Below are 24,198 nucleotides of genomic sequence, written 5' to 3' on the forward strand. Positions count from 1 at the left end.
TGAGGAAAGACGCGGCTCTTTTTAATTTAAGGATACATCATGTCTTACTTATCTACACTTGGTTGCTTTGGTCCTAATGATGGGATGTCATCATAACGACAACACATCCAGATGAGAGACTGCTTGTGTTTGCCAGTTTCACCACTTGTTTTTGGATGTACAAACACATTTAGATTCTGCAAAAGCTGCCAATAAAATGAAGTAGAGACATATTTGTTCAACGGTATACATTTTGAAAATCAATTTTCAATTGTTTTAGGCCCAAAAAAGTGCCAATGTCATGTATAGTAAATTCATTTATATTTAAAAAAAAGACAAAAAGCTCTATGAATATCATTAATATGGTGTTTGACAGTTACATTATATATTTAAAAGACAAAAAAAAGCTGGGGGGGAAATGGACCTTAAACTCTTAACAAACAACCATTTGAGCTTAAAAAGGTTCTCTGTATTTTGTATTGTTCTAAATAGGACTAAAGATATATTTTTAGAGTGTAGCTGGATGGCTTCAGTTCCTGAAAAGCAGAAGTGAAGTGACTTTAATCATTACAGGTTTATTAAAAAAAATTTCAGCAAAAAATGTATTTTTTTTGTGTGATATGATTCCTTAAAGAAGTTAATATGAGTAAAGAGCCATTAAAATATTTTTTAAAGGTGTAGTCAAAAGAAATAAGCCATAAAGATGCTAAATTCCAACACACACATCCACACACAGGAAAAAAAAAAAAAACATTTGATATAAAAGGTTTCTTCATGACAACCTTGTTCTAACTGTCATTGTTTGTTAAGAACCTTTTTGGGGGTGTATTTAAAATGTTGAACTGCAGAGAATCAGTTATGCTTTGCTTTGACTGTCAAAAACTTAAGCAACAAAAAGGCAGGAAATAAAGAACCCTATATTTTAACAAGAACCATTTCAGAAGTAAAAAGAAAATGATACGATAATAAACACAGTAAATTTTCATTTTTAGAGTGTATAGATAGATAGTTGGGCTTCTGAAGATGTAAAGAACTATCTTTTTGTGTGTAGCTGGATGCCTCCAGTTCCAGAAAAGCTGTAACAGTTACAGGTTTGATAAAGAAAAAGGCGGGAAAACTATTTCAGACCAAAATGGTTCTTAAGGAGGATATGATTCTCAATAAAACTTCTGATATGTGTAAAGAACCATTCACATATTTTTAATGTTTAAGAGTGTAGTTCAAAAAAAAAGTTATGAAGATGCCAAACAAACACACACACAAAAAAAACATTTCTGCATAAAAGGTTTCTTCAGGACAACCTTATTCCAACTGTTATTGTGTTTAAAGAAACTGTTTTGAGTGTATTTGAAATGTTAAACTGTGGAGAATCAGCTTTGCTTTGACAGTTAATGATTTGAATAACAAAAAGGCGGGAAATAAAAAACCATATATGTTAACACAAAGAAACATTTCAAAATAAAATAGATGATGATATGGTAAATAAAGTAGATCTGTTACTCTGTTAAAATACTAGTTTTAGAGTGTAAAAACAAAGTTGAGCTTCTGAAAACCAGTAGATGTTTTACAGATTTGAAAAACAAAAGATGGAACACAAAGAAGCCAAAACTCTTGACATATAAAGCTATTTCAGTATATAAAGGTTCTTCAGGATGACCTTGTTATAAATAAAACAGTTATGGTGTGTAAAGAACTTTAAAGAGCCATCTTTTTGAGATTCTGGTCGGAAAGTTAAACTACAGAAAACAGATAATGCAGTGCTTTGGCAGTTTGGAAGAAAAAAATGGCGGGAAATAAAGAAGCTAAAGCTTCCAACACATAAAACTATTTCTGCATAAAAAAGGCTTTTAGGACAAACTTTGTTCTAAATAGAAGTGGTATTGAGTGTAAAGAACTTTAAAGAATTCTCTGTTTTAAATTGTAGTAGTTGAAAAAGGGGGAGAAACTAAGAAGCCAAATCTCTAACACAAGGCTTCTTTGGGATGAACTGGTTTTAAATAGAACTGTTTTCATTTATTGTAAAACCTTTTTAAAATGAAGTTGAAATGTTGTAATGCAGAGAACAGATTATGCAGTGCTTTGACAGTTCAAAGTTTGAATAACAAAAAGGCGGGAAATAAGGAATCCTAAATTCTAACAATTCCAGTATAAAAGGGTTCTTCAGGATGATATGGTACTAAATATATTTCTAGGGTGCTCTTTAGATTGTAGACAAGTCTAGATAAACTAATAAATACAGTATATTTTCACTAACTAGTTTAACCCTTTGACAGCCCCTACCAAACCGCTGACCCTGTTTTTACTGTTTCAAATAATGGCTTACACACACAGCATTGTTGGTTTACAAAGAAAATCTAACAAACAACATCCTGTTGCATTACTACACTTGATTTTGGTTTTATTGTAAAACAAACAAACAAGAAAGCATATTTAATGAGAATCTGAAATATGTTATGGCATACTTAAAAAACGTTCAACTTTAATAAATTGGTCTTACACTTCGTATTTTCAGAGTTTTCATAGTATACGTAATAATTCCGGTACTTTTACCATAAACTGACATATCAACCATTTGGTAGAGGCTGATATTTTAGAAATTATGGGATGTGTTGAAAAAAATGCATCGAGTGTGTTAACAAGAACCATTTCAGAATTAAAAAGAAAATGATACGATAATAAACGCAGTAAATTTTCATTTTTAGAGTGTATAGATAGATAGTTGGGCTTCTGAAGATGTAAAGAATATCTTTTGTGTGTAGCTGGACGTCTCCAGTTCCAGAAAAGCTTTGTTACAGGTTTGATAAAGAAAAAGGCGGGAAAAACTATTTTAGCACAAAATGGTTCTCAAGGATGATATGATTCTCAATAGAACTCCTGATCTGTGTAAAGAACCATTCCAAAAAAAGAAAATTATATTTAAGAAAAATATTATTAAAGAGTGTAGTTTAAAAAAATAAGTCATGTAGATGCCAAACTTTAAAAAAAATAATAATAAAAATAAAAACATTTCTGCATAAAAGGTTTCTTCAGGACATTGTGTGTAAAGAAACTGTTTTAAGTGTATTTAAAATGTTAAACTGTGGAGAATCAGCTTTGCTTTAACAGTTAATGATTTGAATAACAAAAAGGCGGGAAATAAAGAACCTTATATTTTAACACAAAGAAACATTTCAAAATAAAATAGATGATGATATGGTAATAAATAAAGTAGATCTTCAGGAGTTCAGAAATGCAATCCAAACATTTATTTTCTTGGTGAGGTAATTAAAGGGCTAAATAACTGTTAGTACACATAGCGAATTACAAACTTGAGTTGAACCACCATTTATTGTACAATTTTAGCCACCTGAGAATTGCTAGCAATGCTAGCTCTTTCACTAAGCCACTGCCTTTTATTTCATGAAGCCCTGAGGCAGCAAATCATCATCACTAGCCCGAAATCCACCGCAATCCACAACAAGCACATGTAAGTCCTCGTGAAGAGTTCAGGATAGCCAGTCCTGATCCAGCTGGACTGTTGTTTATTTAGCCGCAGGGCGGTTAGCTCCAGCTAGTTCGCTACAAGCAAAGCAGGTTTCACCTTAAAAGACTGCAAGGCTCGGTCTGAGGAGTCATTACAGTCAAGGAAACGGTTTGAATTCTAGCCGTGGCCCGTCCTGTTACTTATGCATCAAATGTCTGAAGTCAGAGTCTCTCTCTGAAGACTGATGAGGTCAAATGTAGCAGACATCAATATTCAAGTTGACTGCAAATCAAAAAGTGATTCAAAGGGCATTGCTCATTCATCTGAAAGTTCAGATTGAACTTAAAAAATTGCAACTTTTAACTCTGTTATTTATTTTATTCCTTAGACTGAGTGTAACTCCTTAAAGCAAATGTGAAACTGAAATTCAAACTTCTTGAATTAATCATTTATTCAGATCTTCGGGGCTGTTTCGTATCTTCGGGGAGCTTCTCTGAGCCGGCAGGGGATGAAGATGTGCGAATGAAGTGCTGTTAATATTGTTCTGCTTAAGAAGCCTGTTTTGCCCCATGGAGGGTTTGATAATGTGTGATGCAATACATGTGTCACTGAATGATGCAACCGAGGCTGGGAAATATTAATATACTTCACAAATTGACCAGTATTAATACGCCGGCAATGTAATGTGTGCTAAAAAAAGCTAAAAACCGGTTCAAACACTCAAAAACCTTTAAGTCAGATTAAAGATTATTTGTATTGCTGCCTATTTAATAATTATTAATATATTTCAGATAATAATTTATTCCTAAAACTGTATTTATCATGCTTAAACTGACAAAAGTCTTGTTGTCGATCCCAGTCGTAAGAGCAACAAATAATCACTTGACTTCTAGTTGATCATTTGGAAAAAAGGCAGAAGGTAGATTTTTCAGATAAATCATCTGTTGAACTGCAACACAATCATTACAAATACTGCAGAAGACCTATTAAAACGAAGACCCAAGATTCTCACAGTAATCAGTCAAGTTTGGTGAATTAAAAATCATGGTTTGGAGTTGCATTCAGTACGGGCCGTGTAAATAATCTGCAGGGTGGATGGCAACATCAACAGCCTGAGGTATCAAGACAGGATAGCCCTCCTTCTCATACTTCAGCCTACACATCAAAGTTCCTGAAAGCAAAGAAGGTCAAGATGCTCCAGGATTGTCCAGCCTAGTCACCAGATATGAACATTATGGAGAAGTCAAGATATTGTTTGTTGCTCCTAAAACTTGGATAGATGACAAGACTTTTGTCAGGTAGTGTATTATTTAAAAAATACTGTATACATTTCTTAATTTATAATGTGCCGGTGATAACTGATAAATTAAACCATGATACAAGTTTTTGTCATGTTCCTTACTAAACTGCATATTATTGAAAGAATGTGTGTGTTTGTGTGGGTGTGAAAACATAATATTTTAGCTTTCTATATTGCAATAAATTATTTAGGTATTTCTTAAGTTTGTTATGTTTTATCAACTTTAAAAGCATATTAAATATTAAGAATACCTTTCCTTATTTGCTATGTTTTTAAGCCAGCGTGAAAAATCTACTGTAAAACATGAATATATTCTGACAGTTCTTAAAGAAAAGCTAGCATATGGCAGAACTCGCCAGCTAACTTGTATTCAAGACTGAGCGTGTGTGTGCGCAGACTTTAAACCTGTGGGTGTATTAAGTGAAAATGCCACGCTGGCGCGAGTCTCCTGAGTCTTTGTGAATTGTGAATGAGAGTGAAGTGGAGGGTGACCTGCTCTGACCACACACTGACACCCAGTCAATTAGTAGACTCAAGTTTGTCTGCAGTCCAGCATCAGCCTCACACACACTCATGCGCACACACTCGTCTGACCTGATGCCACATCACACACCACTTCTGACAGAAAGATAATGGGTCACAGAGGAAAACAAACACACCTTGTGTCTGCCCTTTCTCTCTAGGAGAACTAAAACCCTGCATTTTGCTTGGGTACGTATTCTGCAGTTTTTCCTTATTATTTTCATTTTAACCAATGACAGTCGAGGACTGAGAGATGTTGCCGATCAGATTTAATCTTATAACGTGCAGACGCAAAAATATTAGAGATACACAAAAGTTTAAATTCTAGATTGAAACCAAAACTAAAAATTCTGGAAGCACTTAGCCAAAAACCCGAAACTGAAAATACTTTGTAATATTTACAATACTGTTTTTAAATAATAAAAGTTTTTTTTCTCTCTTAATTTAACCTAGTAACTCAAATAAAACTGATTTTAAAAACACAAGTTGATAAAATAACCAAATTTTATTTAACAGCAATATTTATGTTGCCATGGCAGTACAAAAACTACTCCAAGCAGCAGGAACAAGTATACTACATAGAGACGTCCTGTCGCCACATTATTTGAGCGAACTTTGCTTTTTCGAGAACCATTTGTGATTCATACACTAATAAATAAAGGCATACACATAAGCGAAATGAACTTTTGTATTTTGATACGGTATAAGCTATCATGAGGATGTTGAGATCTCTATGTCATGCTAACAAACCTCACATGCTTGACTCAAGCCATCGAAATGAATGGGTTTCTAAGCACAGAACTTTCCACATGCCATTGAAATGAATGGGTTTCTTAGCACAGCACTTTCTGCATCCAGTGTGAAAGCGACTTTCAACATCATGCAGTAAATATGGCTGGAAGGAGAGTGAAACCATCTAACTGAACACTGCTGTTCGGCACAACATTGCCAATTTGGCTAATATTTTCATTGTTTTTCACTTTCGGACACAAACTGAAATTGCCATTTTCAGCGGCATTATGTAAATGATATATGGCTGGGTGTTTTGGCCTAAAAGAAAAATCTCGATTAATTGAACATTTTAGCTCAGATGAACTTTTAGGATTAATGAATGGTTATTTCATTTTTTTTTTTTGACCTTATAGTTCACTGATAAATTTTGTATAGTAAATATGTGCACATATTACAAGTAAGAGACTTTTGATGGAAGGGTTTAATTAAATAAATTTATAAACCAATAATTTTTATTGTTTTTTTATTATAAAAGAGGAAAATAAGCATTATCTTTTTTAGGAAAAAAAATTTAAAAAATAATTAAAAAAATAATTAAAAAAAAAAATAAAAATCGCTCTTGCATTTATTAAACCTTCTGTAAACAAATATTTAAATGTTAATAATCATTTTATTGTAATAGAAAATATGCCAACTCAAGGCATCTCTGGCGCAGCTTCCAATCATCGTCAACATCGTGTAGTTACATTTTTTGAGAGGTGCATTTGCGACTGCTAAAAGGCTATGCCAGACCATACCCATACGCAAAAGTATAAATCAACCTTAACAGAGCAGGGTCACGTGACTTCACACACGGTAAGTAAAGTGATTGAATAAATTGACCTGGAAAAAACTAGATCTATTATAGGTTCTGAATGTCAAAAACTTTTCAATAAATCACCAAGCCCTAAAATGATATCTATCTATCTATCTATCTATCTATCTATCTATCTATATATATATATATATATATATATATATATATATATATATATATATATATATATATATATATATATATATATATATATATATATCATATATAAAAATGTATTATCAATTAGGAATTTCGAGTTGTACTGTATACATATCCCCACTGCATTATATTACACTGAGGGCTGCAGTAAGGATAAATACATTTTAAACCACAACATCAGAAAACTACTTTTTTTTTGTTGTTTGTTTTTTACTGTATTTCAGTTTCAGCAAAATGGTCTTCTTTTAAAAACATTACAGATTCAAAGTTTTCAACCGGTCATATTTATATATATATTCTCTGTTGTTAAAAATAGTTCAGTTCTTTACATTAAGCATCTGGCGCACAAACACACAATGCCAGACATCTAGTTGAAGAAAGTCGCCTAGTCAATAACCTCAAGTTTGTGTAACAGTCGCACGCTACAGCTCAAGTGTTTATTTATTCAAACAGTGAGTCAAAAGACAAACACGGCAATCCAGCGAGTGCTGTCTCTGACACGCGTGATAAGTCATCAAAGCCTGAGACGCAAAGGAAAGAAAGAGAGAAAACACGAGAAGAATCTCTTCAGTATTTCCCCGTCCTGTCAAGCAGTCAAGCATTCAGTTGTCAAAGTCAAAGGAAGAGCCTGCTAATCATGTGTGATGCTTCACAATGTGTGTGTGTGCGTTTTCAAAAGCTGACGAACGGGGAGAGGAGGCTTTAATTCTGTTGTTTTTTTTATCTGGTCTTCATTGCCCTAAGACTCACATCACTCCATGACGGCATCTTTATCTGTCGTTACCGGCACTTTTTTCTTCTTCTCTCATCTCCCCCATCCAGCCTGAAGCACACGCTCTGAGCGCTGTCTGCTAATAGAGGGATTTCTGCTCTCCAGAATAAAAAATACACACATTCCCTTTACAGCAGACTGATGCTGCAAATTCGTAGACTGGAAAGCTCACAAAAAAAAGACAACATTGCTATTAATTTGCCACATAAGTAGACTGGAATCGTTTTACACAATTTAGAGCTTTAAACTCCAGACCAGTAGGTGGCAGAACTGATTTAAAAATGTCTGTATTTTTACACTGGAATTTTGTTCTCATTTTAACTGATGATAATAAAATAGATATTCAAAGCACAGAGCACAGAACAGATTCAGAGCTGCAACTGTGAGTTTTTTCTCACAACCTTTTCTCAAATTCTCACAATCTCACAAGTCGTTTTGAGAATTCGAGAGTTGCAGCTTTTAAATTTTGATTGAAATGGAAAATACTCCATTTGGTACTGGTTCATTTAAATTTTACACTCTTATTTTAAGGCCAAATGTAAATACATTAGCCCCTCATTAATTGCGGGAGTTACATTCTAAAAATAGCCCACAACAAGTGATATCTGATAAGTAGTTTGCTTTATTTTTTACAATTATTATAGGTATTTATGGCCGTAAAACCCTTCACTACACCATTTTCTCAGATAAGGATTAACATTTTTACACTTTCCTCTCTTGTTTAAAAACTTGTGTAAATTCTACCTTTCTTTAGCATGTCCAGAAGTCCAACTTTTTGTGCGATGGTTAGCATCTTCCTCTGCCTTTTCGGTGTTTTTGTGGGTGCAGAATGTTTCGCTGACATTATGGTGTTTGTTGGGGAGAAAACCTGCAACATACAGTACAGCACTTTAGAATCACACACTGCTAGCAATCAAAGATTTATGTAAATTTGGAAAGCTGAATGCATTCTCTACTGTACAGGAGACATGGCACGGAGGAAATTGATTGACAATGGTCTACAGCCAATCAGGAAGCAGAACACAATGCGTGAATCAGGACGCAAAACACAATATGCTGTAAAAAAATGCATGTGTAAAAAATCCACGAAACTGCGAGACTGTGAAACGTGAACTGTGTTATGACAAGGGACCACTGTAAAGTATATACTGCAGGGTTCTAGACCGTGTAAACGCAACCAAGTTTTGTTGATATTCTGTTACACATGACATACAGTACATGATAAAAAATACATCAGCTAGTGCACTAAAAGTGAAATGAAACAACACTACTTGTTTTAATTTGCTATTCAAACCTATTAATTTTTAGCATTAATTGCTATTCATTTCTTTTTTAAGTAAAAAGACTAATACAATTAATAATGCACATGCAGTGTTACTAAATCTGAACAATTAAGTAGCACGGGTACAGTCAAATATTAATATGGAGCCACATATTTATTGTGCAGCAGAATTTATCAAGCATCCAAAGCATTGCTTTTCAGGTTCAATAATTTATAAACTGAGAACTCATGAAGACCTTATAAAATGTGTAAAGAAGTCAAAACAGTGTTTCTTTTCCAAAGAGACGCAATTCTGACGTCTGTCTCGAACTGTAATGTGCAACATTTATGACTATGATGAGAATAGCCAGCTACACAGAACACACCAGTGTTCATTTTATTCCAAACAAACCTGCTGAATGTAAACACACCCTTAAAGACGCCATGATATGGAAGCTAAGATTGTCCATTTTTTCGTGATGTACAACCACTTGATACAGTCCTGAAATGAGAAAAATATATGTATGAGCATGATTAAAGTTCTTTTTGTTAACCAATTGGATTGTTAAAAGATGGGCATTGCTAACAAATTTATGAAAGATTGATGAATGGATGAGTTCAGAGCTAAAATGACACACCCACTGATCAGGGGCAGATTGAACCAATAAGCAAGGTAAGCAGCAACTTAGGGCCCCAGGACATCTGGGGACCCCCAATTAATATCTAGAAGTATAAATTATAGCTTTAAACTATATATAAAATCATTTTCTATCATATTTGTATTTTGAGACAAACCAAATTTTTACGTAATTGAATATTATTTAATATACAATAAATTATAATATTATTATAATTACAATGTTATGTAATAATAATAATATTACGAAAACAAACAAAAAAAAAAATCACACTCTCAATCATGGAGTAGTCGAGCAGTCAAATTTATTAAAAATATATATTATTTTTTTTGTTGTGAATGTATTTTAAGACATCTAATTATTAAAAATGTAAAGCTTTTAAGGTAAAACGTAGAAAAGATTGAGTGATAAAAAACAGCAAAATAAATAAAAATTAAATAAAAGTAGAAAGGGTGCCCCGCCCTTAAGGACTTCCATGTGACCATAAAGTGAAGTCGTTCGAGTAGCAGGGAAGATTATGGGATTTGGTTAAAGTTTATAAGGGGAAAGTTATTTTTTTTACAAAATATTGAAGTGCAGGGTGCACAGTGGTGTAGTGGGTAGCACGTTCGCCTCACATCAAGAAGGTCGCTGGTTCGAGCCTTGGATGGGTCAGTTGGCATTTCTGTGTGGAGTTTGCATGTTCTCCCCGTGTTCGCGTGGATTTTCTCTGGGTGCTCCGGTTTCCCCCACAAGTCCAAAGACATGTGGTATAGGTGAATTGTAGGTTAAAAATGTCCAGAGTGTATGTGTGTGAATGATTAAGTATGAATGTTTCCCAGTGATGGGTTGCAGCTGAAAGGGCATCCGATTTATAAAACATATGTTGGATAAGCTGGCGGTTAACTGCGCTGTGGCGACCCCAGTTTAATAAAGGGACTAAGCCGAAAAGAAATTGAATGAATATGGAAGAGAACAGATGCATTGTTTATAACAAGAATTGTATCTTTTAGCTGTAATTCTACCAGGAATATCTACTGTCACTTCACTCATCAGCATCAGTACCAACCAATAGCCACAAGACACAAGAAATATATGAGCGGTCCATTCATTTCATTAATTTAGTTGCAGATATTGACGTGAAGTGAAAATTCACCCACCATCCTCTCGACCACCACCAGGTTAAACCCTGTCCAGAGGTGTAGACTACGCCCTGCCTTGGTCCTTGGCAGTCATAGCTGGATCAACAACCTTTTGATCCAAGCCACAAACGGGGCCTATGTTTTGTTAAATCATACTTTTTGTCAAACAATACTCATCAAACGAATATAATTCAATATTGTATTTATCTCCCTGGTCTTTCTGGTAGAACTACTATATACAGGTACATATAGAAATAAGAAGAGTGAAGTTTGTTTTCAAGGTAACTTTAAACCTAGAAGTGAAGTAAACAAAGTCAGATTTTCAAAGAAAAGAAAGTTGGAGTAGGCCTACTCCTTCAAACTATATCTTAAACAAGAATATACAAACACTCCCTCTAAAACTGCCAGACTACATATTTGCAGACAGTAAAGCAGCCAAAGGGTAATAAAAACACAATAAATAAATCCCAGAATTAGTCCACAAGTAGTCTAAAATCTTGCATGATTCCATACTCCAGTTCATGAGGTAGCATTGTTTTCATTTTAGCCAATTTAAGTCTAAGTTTAGATATTAATTTGTATCTACTGTTCATAAATAAAATAAAAATGACTTCTGTTCACTTGAACATTCATAAACCACAGTTTAGAGAACATAAAGACTCTGCTAATATGCTAATGTGCTCTGAAATTATGCCAGGTAGTAGCTACTGTGTTTGAAAAATGTTTATGTTCATCTACCAAAGGTTATGTCAAAGTGCTATCATTTAGAAAAGCACACTTCATTTCTTTCAGTAAATAAAATAAATGAACTTCTGCAGAACAAAACCCTTTTAGAGCACTTGCGCCAACAGCTAATGCTAACAGAGATGAAGCTACCCTTCATTTCTAAGGTTTCATTTTCAACAAGATGGTCACGCCTTGCATTAGGGCGCAGATAAACCCAATAAAAAAAGACTTTTCCTCCTCAAACAGTTGCACTTCGTCTGCCCTTGAAGCTAATTTGGTTGTCGGTGGAGAGCATGTTTTGGCTACGTAGCAGGGGGTTCCTCGCAGGGGTTCTGAATGAAATTGGGAAGTTATCCAGAGCTTTGTTTCCCATCATTTTGGCGGATAAACAAATGTAATGTAATTGCTGTTTTCTTTCCTCGCCGGAAAAAACACAGGCTCACACAAACACACAGTCGTTCCACATCCTTCAATCATCTATATTTGTGCTGACTTTAGCTTATCGCATAAACATGCTCCCCTCTTTGATCGTAATATTAACATCACACATTATTCCAGCAGTTAAAAGCATCATGGGAGAATTTAAGATTTAACTACAAAAGCTAATTTTGTGAAACAGAGAATAAAGAGTGTAAATGAATAAAAATGATGAAACATTTTTAATAAACATGGAGCTACATTTATTTAATAAAACATGGTAAAGCAATAATATAAAATGTTACAACTTATAATAAAAACAGCCATGTTCTGTTTTAAGATATTTTCAAAAGGGATGCACTGACAAGTCTTTATAAGCTGAGAAATGCTAATTTCATTTAATTTATTTATTACATTATTATTAATTATTATTTATTTATATTAGTTTATTACTTATTAAATTTTCTTGACCTGATTATTAAAACAAACACAATTCAAACAAATACGTTATAAAAACTGAGATTTATTTTTTTTTATCTTTGAAAATTTATCTTTATCAGCTGGCAGAAATCAAGAATTTATTAAATTATCTTTAATTTTCTTGTAGCTCTGGTAACTTTAATATTAAAAATAATAATTTACTGCTGATATACACTATATTACGGTCCCTTATATTTTGTGCATCGTTAATTTTCAACTGTAATTTATGACCTTGCTTAACCTTGACCAGAATCATTACAATATGATAATTTGGTGAACAATTATTAAGTCTGTCATAATGTTACTGTGCTAATGTTCTCGCCTTGGGTGTGCATTATTATTTTCTATTCATTCAAATGACCCATCATCAATAATTCTCCATAGATATTATGTGTATATATTAGCATGCATACAGTATACTGTCTTAATATTCCTCAGAATCAGATTCAAGCACTTGTTCTCAGTCCGCCTTTCCTTAACATCAAACCAGAAGCCGCTAGCTCAGTGCTGAATTATAAATTAGGCTGTCAGGCGACCCACTGTTTATGAGCTTGGGGGGTCATTTAAATTTAATTTGAAATGGGATTTCTCTTTAGGGTCTGTCTGCTCAGCAGAACAGCACCAAAATAACAGGAAAAAAACCACTGCAACGCCTCAACCTATAGGTCTGGATGATCCAGAACAAGGAAGGGGAACATATCGTATTGTACAGGCAAAAAAAGTTAGCTGTGTCAAAGTGACTCGTCTGGGGAAGTATGAATATAGTTCCGTATTCAATCTGGTGTGTAATAGAATTGCGGGTACAGGCAAGAGACCTAGAGAAACTTTTTAGTACAGTAGCTGCACTTTGGAAGAAGTCCAAATCTTCAGATTTGGTTCTTAAGAGATCATTATTATGGAAGGAGAGCTAAGAAAACTTCTGCAATAATAATGCCAGAAGTTTTGAAGCAGGCCAAAATTGAACTATTTTACGAAAAGCAAGTCAAATGAAAGTCAAAAGGAAATGAAGATTGTGAATTTTCACATAATATGGTTTAGAATTTCATACTTATTACCAATACATAATTTTTTGTAATATTAAGTTTAAAAGCTTGATAAAGTATCTGTTCCACTGCTCATTCACTGTAGGGATGAAAAAATGTGACTTTAAAGGGATAGTTCACCATAAAAATTTTAATTCTATCAATAACTATTTACTCTCTTGTTGTTCAAGCTCCAGAAAGGTACCAGAAAAATTGTAGCTGAGCATTGGACATTATCAAAAAGGCTATTTTAGAGTTTGTAAGCCATACAGTAAATATGAGAAGGCTCAACCTCCTTTAGTGGACTTTGCTATTCTGGGTAATACCATGTAATATTAACAAAACAGTCAACATGTCTCCAGTGGTTCAAACGGAATATTATCAAGCTACAAGAACACCTTTCCAAATACATAAAACAAAAATAATTACTTTTTTTAATAGCTTCTTCTCCTAAGTGTCAGAGTATAGTGTATAGGGTGCACATCTTTGAGACTGTTGAACAAAGTCTGCACAAAAGTATTCTTGTAGTTTGATAATATTGCAACTGAACCAATACATTCTGCCACCACATAATTTCGCAAAAACAAATGCGTACTGAGTATTTCCAATGAGCCTGGGGTGAAAATAACAGTTCACCCCACTCAAATAACTCCACATAACTTCACCAAATCGTTAATATGTAGTAAAAAATAGGATTCTCATCATGGATGTGCCTGACAAATCTGCAGTAACTGCATGATGGTATCATTTCATTACAGACCCAAATATCTATGAATGTTTCCGGCACTTGTTGAATCCATGGCAAGAAAAATAAATTCAGCTCTGAAGGTAAAATAGTTCCAACTGCAACTCATAAGGTGAGGGTATATTTCCTGATTCTCTTTGAATTAAAATAAATACTAATTATACCCCCCAAAATATTAAATGGATTGAAACAACACAATTCTTGAGATTTTTTTTCAGGGACTGTGGGGGGGTTAATTGTTTTATATTCAATCCACTTAAATTGGTCAAAAAAATAAGCTAATAATATTAACCTAATCTATTTGGGTTGGGACAACATAAATGGTGTGAAACCCTGCATTTTTTACAGTGAATCTTGCATGTAAAACCTCATTAATAAAAACAAACTAGAATTAAATTAGACAAAAAAATAAAATGTTTAATCATTTATACATACAGGTTGTTCACATAACGGCAGATTTTTTTTTTTTGAACACGCATTTATGTTTCAAATACTCAAGGTGCACCACACTGCCTTTTTTGTTGACAAAAAAAAATCTTGTTATGCTGACACGACATTTTTCATGTCGCTAGGCAATGACTAAATCAGCTAGGTAGAGAGTGCTGCTGTTGATATTATTATCTTTTTAATATCTAATAATATTGTGATATTCAAGATTCGTGAAGTCAGACAGCTCTGGATAACTCAAAACAGCAACCACAAGTCTCTCCTCCATCTTCAAAAGTCTTTGTTGTTGTCTTGACAATACAAACACTGCAGGCACCTCATTGGAAACTTAGCCTCTGCTTTCATTTGATTGGAGAATGGAACTCTGCTTAGAGTTGACTTTTTAGCGAGCACATGACGTGCAAGGGCAAAAACGAGAGGCGCAGCAGGCGGTTAAAATGCGAGGCGCAAAGGGCGCAAAAGCAGCAAGCAAAGTGATTGCGGCCGTTAGCAAACTATTCAATAAAGATGCCTCTCAATGGTTCGGTGTGTGCATGTTCATGTGTGCATGTGTATACACGACCTGACAAAAGTGTTGTCACCTATCCAAGTTTTAGGAACAACAAAAAATAACTTGACTTCTAGTTGATCATTTGGTATCAGAAGTGGCTTATATGGAAGGCAAAGGCCTTTAGATTACGCTTATTTTACAAAAAAATGTCATCATGCCAAGTTATATTAATAAAGTCATCTGGAGTGGCAAAGAAAGCATTTTTGCAGGATTCCAAAAGTTTATCAAGATTTTTTGGATTCATCTTCAATGCCTCCTCCATCTTAACCCAGAAAAGCATAATAATCTTCAAGTCTGGTGACTAGGCTGGCCAATCCTGGACCTTCTTTGCTTTCAGGAACATAAGGAGGCTGAAGTATGAGAAGGAGCGCTATCCTGCTGAAGAATTTGCCCTCTCCTGTGGTTTGTAATGTAATAGGCAGCACAAATGTCTTGATACCTCAGGCTGTTGATGTTGCCATACACTCTGCAGATCTCCTCATACTGAATGCAACCCCAAACCATGATTTTTCCTTAGCCAAACTTGACTGATGTCTTTGAGAATCTTGGGTCCATGCAGGTTCCAATAGGTCTTCTGCAGTATTTGTGATGATTTGGATGCAGTTCAACAGTTGATTAATTAATGCTAAGTTCCTATTTTTTTTTGTTTTGGACATTCATACAATTAGTTATCCATGCATAAAAATCCTTTGGGAAGAAAAAAAAAACTTTGCAGACTTTTAGTATTCACAAGCGGTTATATAACACACGCTAATATCTGGAAAAAAGCATAATAGGGCCACTTTAAAACAAACTGTTTAAAAGATTTAATTAAGGGAAATGAGACAGGCTTCGGATATAAACACAGTTATACTTAAGCCACACTGTTGAGTAACAAGGATCAGCCAAAGAAAATCTCCCGAGCAGAGGTTAAAATAGGACATTTTCGGTATCATAACAGCTCGAAATCTCCTTTTCAGACCAAATCCCTCCTACATCTTCTCCATGTAGCATGTCCTCCTACATGCCAAACAGTGACAAGAGCAAATAAGGTATCAACACCAACTCTGGGGATGTTAGAAGTGTCTGCCTGCAATAGATGAATCACAAAAAAGCATAGAATTGACAACTATAAGCCACAATCTGAATGTATCCGCATGCTTTGGGGGCGATTAATACATTTAACAGGCCATGCATATGAGAAACTTTAATTCGGTTCCAAAAAATCCTGAGAACAAAAAAAATTTCACTTTTTCGAAGGTCTCAAAAGGTTGCAGCTCAGAAGCCCTGCCAGCAAATCCGCCTGGAGATTTCTTGCATGTCAAATGATTGTGATGCATTTCAATAAGCACAGTGGGAAGCTTCCTTTTCATCATCCTGCCGGTGTGCACTGATTCCCCCAGTCCGAATGCTGCATTTCTGCTGCGTTCTTCAGTGTTCGTAAGTAATCGCTTATCTATGCAGAGCATTTGTGCCTGGAGAATTTGAATATTTATTTAGGTACCACGAATATAATACGAGTTTATTGTATTAGTCAGCACATCCAGAGGGATAAGCGTTTGCATCATTTATGAGATATCGTTCCTCAATTTTGTTTGAAATATTACACGCAAATCTACATGCAAGTTTACTATATACAGTCACCGGTCTGTTTATTAGGCATACGTGTTCAACAGATTTTTAATGTCAATAGCTACTAAGCTAATCACATAGCATCAACGCCATTGATATTTACAGTAGCATGCAATTTCAAGCATTAGGATTGCGGAGAAAGGTGATTTAAGTGACTTTAAGACCCAATCCCAATTCTACCCCTAGCCCTTCACCTCACCTTGGTGTCCCAATTCTCTTTAGCTTGAAAGCGTAGGGCTAAGTGGAAGGGGTAAATCCCCATCAAACAAAGATTTTTCAGGACCACACTTGAAACCGAGGGGTAACAAAATTTCCCAGAATACACCAGCCACAACGGCAGATAGTTACACCCGGAAGTTAGGAGATCGACAAATTAGTATTTTTTGTCATTATTATGAATTTTCACAACAAACAAATACGTTTTAATATATTCATAACCGCGTTTGTGTTTTACCATCATGCTTTAATAACAACAACAAAAAAAAAAAAACGCTAAATTTTGCGATCTATAATCCATAATAACTCCTGTACAGCAGTCCCACAACATTCTGACACTCGAATACCCTGTCAGAAAAGTCTAGTGGCTGAGAATGTTTTTATTTTTACAGTGTCTGCTATAATCTTAATGTTGTTTTTGGCGCGTTTACATGAATATGGCCACTGTGTAAAAATACAGTCGCGATCTAAGTGTCACATTAGATCATTATTATACTATAATATATGCTTTTAGTGATTTTCTTAAGATAAGTACCAATAAATAACACAACTGGAAACACTACAGCAGTCGCGATCATCTGATCTCATATGAAGCAAGAGATTGCGATGACATGTGATGACGTGTGCAGGTGCTGTCCCAATTCTTAGGGGTAAATTTTGAAGCCCTTCCCCTTCACATTCGGTTTTAAGGGCCAAGGGAAAAGGGTAGTGGTATAAAAATCGAATTGGAATTGAGCCTAAACATGCATGGTTGTTGTTGGCAGATGCGTTGACCTGGGGTGCATTTCCCAAACAACGATGTAACTCGCGGCTGAACTATCATAGTACGATGCATCGGTTGGGAAAAGAACAATTTAGTGACGAGTGTTTCCCAAAACCCAGCCTGATCTCACGAGAAAACGTAAGTATTTTACGTTTTGCCAGTTTAGTGGCTAATTCGTACGAATTCGTACGAGTTCAGTCGTACGAAATGGTACGATTTTAAAAAGGAGGCGTGGCACCTGACCCCACCCCTAACCCCAACCGTCATTGGGGGATAAGCAAATCGTACTAAATTGTACGAATTAGATCGTACGAATTCATACGAATTAGCCACTAAATGAAAAAGTTACGAATTGCCGTGAGATTGTGTTGCAAAACCCGTAGTTTCTCTGTCGCAGATCCATCAATTAAACTACGTTAGTTAGTTAGTTAGTTAGTTAGTTAGTTAGTTAGTTAGTTAGTAAAATGCACATGATGATGCTCTAAACTGGGTGGAGTAACTTTTTCTTTAGAGAGGAACCCATAATTTATTTGTGCAAATTATATTGTTTTACATGCACTTAAAATAAAATCCAATATTAGTTTTGGTAAAAACATGCACTCGCTTTCCATATTAACTGAAATATATGTAAATGGCACACAGAGCCTATGTTTGCTATACTAATATTATTGAGAATTTAAACATTACATAATCTATTCTACAATATATCACTTACAAAAGCTAACACATATTCTAATGTCATATACATTATATAAATAAATAATGAGGCGATTTATTATAAATTGAAATGTAATGAAAAAAATCATGCTTTGATAATAATATTGATGATGATAATTATTATTATTATTATGTAGGACATTATTATTATTATTATTATTTATTTTTTAGAAAAGTCTACTTTTACAATTTGACACATGTAAACCACTCCAGAAAGTTCTAACCAGCAGCCCCATGTCATATACACTTAATAGATACTTAAATAAATATAGATACTTAATAAATAACCCACTATAAATTAAAATAATTAATGTATGCTTTTTGTTTTAACAAGCTTTGGAGATGCAAGATGTAGCTTTCGCCATGAGGCAATGAAATCAATGTTTTCAAAGCGCACTGCAAAGGGAGCACAATTGTGAACATGAAGTTTGCTAAAACTGAACTGTAAGAATACTTTAAAAGCAAATTACACCTAATAGAGATGACCCTAATGCTTTTTTTATTTTTAATAATTCCAAATTTGAATGTTAAAATGTTCTTAATGAAAAGGGCATATGGGGGATAAGTGGGAATAGAACACAGCCAGGAACTATGTTTCTAACTACAGCTCCAGAGCTTTATTGTGACTGCTCTAGTTTGCGACGCAGTTTGCACATGTTCGTTGGAGCGACGGATTTAGGAAACGGTATCAACAAATTATGTTTGTAACAATGGAACTTGCTACCTTAGTTGGCTAACGATGGTTTTGGGAAACACACCCTTGATTATTTTACATGGGTCAATTTCAGAAAGCCAGGCTATATCATCTACAAAACCCTGAACTCTGGGATGAATAACAACCCAAATCTGATTAACTGAGGTATATATTGGTTACAAAACTGCTTCTGGAAGTAAAATCTGTCAACTTAGAATATGTTAACTGTAAACACAAAAACAAATCTCAGAATGCCAAAACCACACAAATCAACATGTACAGATGCCTAACAGCAATGTGCCGCACATCTCCTTTCTCTTTCTTGAGGAGTGACGTTCTTAAAAATGATCTGAAAAATTATTCATTGGATTAACTTTTTTTTTTTTTTTACAAGGTAAGTGGTTGCAAACTATTAATGTGGGCAGAATTTAAACAAACAAATGAAGTTGAACATTACAACATTTAATTACTGTTAAATCAGATTTATGCCCATGATATGTAACAAAATAAACTCTGTTAAATACATCTCATATATATTTTATCTGTTTTAACTAGAAGATAATTTTTTAGCTAACATTAATTTTAGTGTTTCATTAAAGATTTTAAGATTTTAAGATTCAAAGGTTTGTATCTACTTGAGGGTGAGTAAATTAAGTAGGCTACTGTTACATTTTTTTAGGTGAACTATCCCTTATATGTTAGAAACGTTACATATTTATAATCTTTGAGAAGAGGAACAAAATAAGACTGAGAAAACAAGCACATGTCAAGCGGTCTGTTATTGACAGACCGTCCAGCAGGCCGCAGTTTGAAGTGACCAGACGAGGAGTCGCCTGCAGGACTCAACCCCTGGCCTCCGGTCACCTCTGCGGCCCGAGCAGATGTCATGTTCAAAGACAAGCCTTTGTCCAAGAGCTCGCTGACATGTGTGTGGCACAGAGTTAAAGATGTCGAACAAAACACGAGACATCTGTCAACAGTCCGTGTATCGAGGGGCTGAATGTTCAGAAATGTGTTGAGCTGCTAAGTGAACCCTGCCACTAAAATGACGAAAATAAAACAAGTTATAGTGTAGATAATATAGTTTTAACGATATGTGAGTGAACATTATAAAGTCACAAAGTCATGTCTAAAAGCATTCAGTATTTGATTAACGTTACGCATGTGTGGACGTACTTCAAGTTCAACAATATAAGCCTGCTGGCTTGTTTGTTTGTTTTAATGGATAGCTCAGAAAATCAAGTAACGGCCTACTGCTTTCTTGAAATATGATTTTACACCACAGCTCAACAAATAAGTAGTAAATTGATTTAGCCTACTTACCTTTTTGTACAGTTTTCTTCAGCTTCGACCGCAGTTCTTGAGGTGTTTGTTTACATTTGCGAAAAGAATCGGTTCTTGAATCAAGTGAGCCAGAGCGATCCGTTTGCATGATTCATTTTTAAATGGATTGTTTGAACGAAAGATTCACTTAATTAAGCGGTTTGCCGCCTCTTGGTGGTAGGTTTCTATAAAAAAAAAAAAAAAAAAACTCCGAGAACTTTACAAAAATAATAACCAAACAAATATAATGCATACTTGAATTAGCAGAAATTGTAATGATAGAAACTGTCAACTTTGCTAAAAACTACAAAAATCAACAACTTAAAATCAGTCTTTTCAAAGAAGAACATTTTTTTTCTCCTTTTTGAGGCAGAAATGATTCTTTGCATTAGAGGTCATTTTAACAGGGCTAATTATCTATTATCAGCAGAGGGCAACAACATTATATCATCTGAAGAAACATATGGAAAATTCCCCAATTAATCCCCAAGAAACTAATACAAAAAATATTACACAGACTATTTTTGACTATATATTTTTTTTATATATATAAATTTGACTGCTAGACTGCTTCATAATTGAGGGTTTTGGATTTTTTTTCATAATATTATTATTACATAACATTACATTATTATAATAATATTATATTTTATGGTATATTAAATAATATTATATTTCGGAAAAAAATGTTTTTTGTTTGACTTATACTATACAGAATATGATAGAAAATAATGGCATATGGGTTTAATTTCTACTTCTAGATATTTATTGGGGACCTCTAGATGTCCTGGGGCCCTAAGCATTCGCTTACCTTGTTTATTGGTTAAATCCGCCCCTGCTTCTCCTTTTGCATTCTTTGCACAGACTACTGAATTCCCAAGCACAAAAGGATCATTTTTACGCTTCTCTATGAAGAACAAAAGGAAGTGGATTGTGCTTTTGCATCCACAATTGGTAATATTTAAAGTCTGTGATAACAAAATGCACAAATGTGATTATGCTGTGAAAAAATACAGCAGGAGAGTCATTATTTAATGGCCACTTTAATGAAGTATTGTAAAAAAAAAAAATTGCTGTTGCCTACTGACTGGAATTCATAAATCAGAGAAAGTGCAAATATCTCTGTGTGAGAGCCGCACCTGACTGTGAGAGGGTTTTTAAATGCTGAGAATAATTACCTGAGGTCAGGGGTTGGTTATTAACACTATTTAAGGATTAAGCAATTGACTTTTAAGCAGAATTTGGCCACACATGTTTATTTTCCCCAAATTAACTCTACAACACTTTTGGGACTGTTTTTTTTTTTCTGGAATAGATAAATAACAAATTGTTTTAAAAATGTAGGAAAAAAAATTGTACAGTGCACTTTAATTCAAAATCTAATAAGTTAAATATCAAAATTAAAAAATACATAACTATAATTAGGTCCAGTGTTGCCAGATTGGGCGGTTTTGAATTTGATTGTGAGGGTAAAAGATGGCTTAGGCGGGTTAACAAAATTTGGGCAGTTTTAAACCATAAATTTTATATCCTTTTTTTTTAACTAAACGTAATTGTGTGCTCTTACTCCATTCAATTAGTAGTGACCAATGTGTAGCGTAAACTGCTTTAGCACACCCGCAAGCAGGTGAAAGAAAGTTGTATCAAAATCTGAATCCCCAGACAAATCTGACTCCCCTTCGCGTGCACGTGCATCACGCTGCGCATGCAGTTACTCACAGCGGTTTATCATAAACCTTTTATCGATCATTTTACCCGCAATTGACAACAAGAAAGAACATAGAAGTGTTGTCGGATTTACAAGCAGCACCTCAGTGGGTTCATAAGAATGTAAAACGCCAAATGGGACAAATTTATGCAATAACACTAGGAATCCATGGAGCTGCTGGGAAAGCTGGAACTCCTGTGTCATGCTTCTGTTGTGTCAAACAAGTCATCGTTTCGTGAGATGCCAAATGAATTATTTTTAGGCTCACCAGATTTAGCTATTGATATGCTTAAAACTAACAGACTGAAACTAACATTTAAAATATTTTAATTTATTTAAATTTAAATAAACTATTTAAATATTGTCTTTAAACAAAAAAAAATCTACAAAATATAGGCGAATAGGTTGTGTAATCTACAGAACAATAAGTGCAGTGTTGTAATGTGATGCAGTTATCTTGTAATTTTACTACTGTGGTTGTGTGACTGTTGTGTTGGTTGCTGTATGGTTTAAAATTATGACAATTAAAGTAACCAGGCTAATTACTGATTTAAATAAATAAAAATTAAATAATATATTAATCTAATATTTGGGCTTTTTTTTTGTGCATTTGGGCTGGTTTTGGACAGCTTTTGGGCTGGAAAAAGTCAGCCATATCTTGCAACACTAATTAGGTCATTTGGTTCCAAGTACATATGGCATATGTCGAGGTGTCATTAGTGTCATATGTACAGCATATACAGAGGCTGGACAATTAACCTGAAACACTGGCCAATATATAGAAGTGTTAGAGGTTTCAACTTTGACTAGCCTGGTGGCTGAAGAACTGATTGCATATCCCACTAGTAAGAGCATTGTGTGAAGGTTTAATTAGCAGAGTATTAGCAAAATATTGCAATGCACACAACATTATGGGTGACAAATCAGAGTTCAAAAGAGGACAATTTGTTGGTGTGCATCTCGCTGGTGCATCTGTGACCAAGACAGCAAGTCATTGTGATGTATCAAGAGCCATCGTATGCAGAGTAATGTAAGCATACCACCAAGACGGATGAACCACATCCAACAGGAGTAACTGTGGATGCAAGAGAAAGCTGAATTGAAATATGAAAGGGATGTCCGGGTGCTAACCCAGATTGTATCCAAAAAATCCCAACTCACTACAGAATTAAATGTTCATTTTAAGCACTCCTCTTGTCACTAAACTGTTCATCGAGAGCTCCACAGGATCAATATACATAGCTGGGCTGCTGTAGCCAAACCTTTGATCACTCAAACGACGATTTCAATAGTGCCAGCAGGGAAAATCTTGGGCTGTGGGCAATGTGAAACATGTATTGTCCTACCTTCACTGTCTTTACCACATCTTAGAGATATGGTGTGGAGAAGCCCCAAATAAGCATACCACGCAGACTGTTGCATGCCCAGAATGAAGCATCAGTGATGGTTTTGGCAACAATATCATGGCATTCCCTAGGCCCAATACTTGTTTTAGATGCGCATGTCACTGCCAAGGACTACCAAAACATTCTGGAGGACCATGTGCACACAATGGTTCAAACATTTTATCCTGAAGGCGGTGCCATGTATTTGGATGATAATGCATTATTACAGACAGCAAGACAAGACGTAGTCCAGGGGTCACCAATCCTGGTCCTGGAGGGCCGGTGACCCTGCAGAGTTTAACTCCAACTAGCCTCAACACAACTGCCTGGGTGTTTCAAGTATACCTAGTAAGACCTCGATTAGCTAGTTCAGGTGTGTTTGATTAGGGTTGGAGCTAAAGTCTGCAGGACACCGGCCCTCCAGGAACAAGTTTGATGACCCCTGACGTAGTGCCATGGATGCTTCTGGAGACTGCAAATTATGTAGCCAGAGGTACGTATGGCTGCATTTTATTTTTTAAGCGAACACTACAGGGCGGTATGACGCCGTACCTTTTCGCGCTTACCGGCTGATAACTTACCTCCGTGTGG

General features: G+C 34.9%; 1 protein-coding gene across 12 annotated transcripts in view; it reads right to left on the bottom strand.

Annotated features, from left to right (window-relative positions):
• LOC147830818 (uncharacterized) overlaps window positions 1–24,198 on the bottom strand; it is a 68,159-nt gene that overhangs the window by 19,930 nt on the left and 24,031 nt on the right. For 2 of the 12 annotated variants that reach the window (XR_015526246.1, XR_015526241.1), the window contains exons 1-3: window positions 20,446–20,596; window positions 9,457–9,546; window positions 8,528–8,651 (exon numbers count right to left, since the gene is read on the bottom strand). Coding sequence is in view for 2 of the 12 variants with exons in the window: in XM_087311912.1 (XP_087168038.1) it covers window positions 8,528–8,651; window positions 9,476–9,546; window positions 20,515–20,623 (304 nt within the window). In the remaining 10 variants the exon portion in view is untranslated. Of the gene's footprint in view, window positions 1–8,527; window positions 8,736–9,456; window positions 9,547–20,445; window positions 20,700–24,198 lie in introns of those variants that run through there. The other 10 variants (XM_087311912.1, XM_087311913.1, XR_015526242.1 and 7 more) reach the window with 9 other exon arrangements.

The sequence above is a fragment of the Danio rerio genome, chromosome 25 (genome assembly GCF_052040795.2).
Source record: "Danio rerio strain M-AB ecotype USA chromosome 25, GRCz13ab, whole genome shotgun sequence".
Taxonomy (NCBI): domain Eukaryota; kingdom Metazoa; phylum Chordata; class Actinopteri; order Cypriniformes; family Danionidae; genus Danio; species Danio rerio.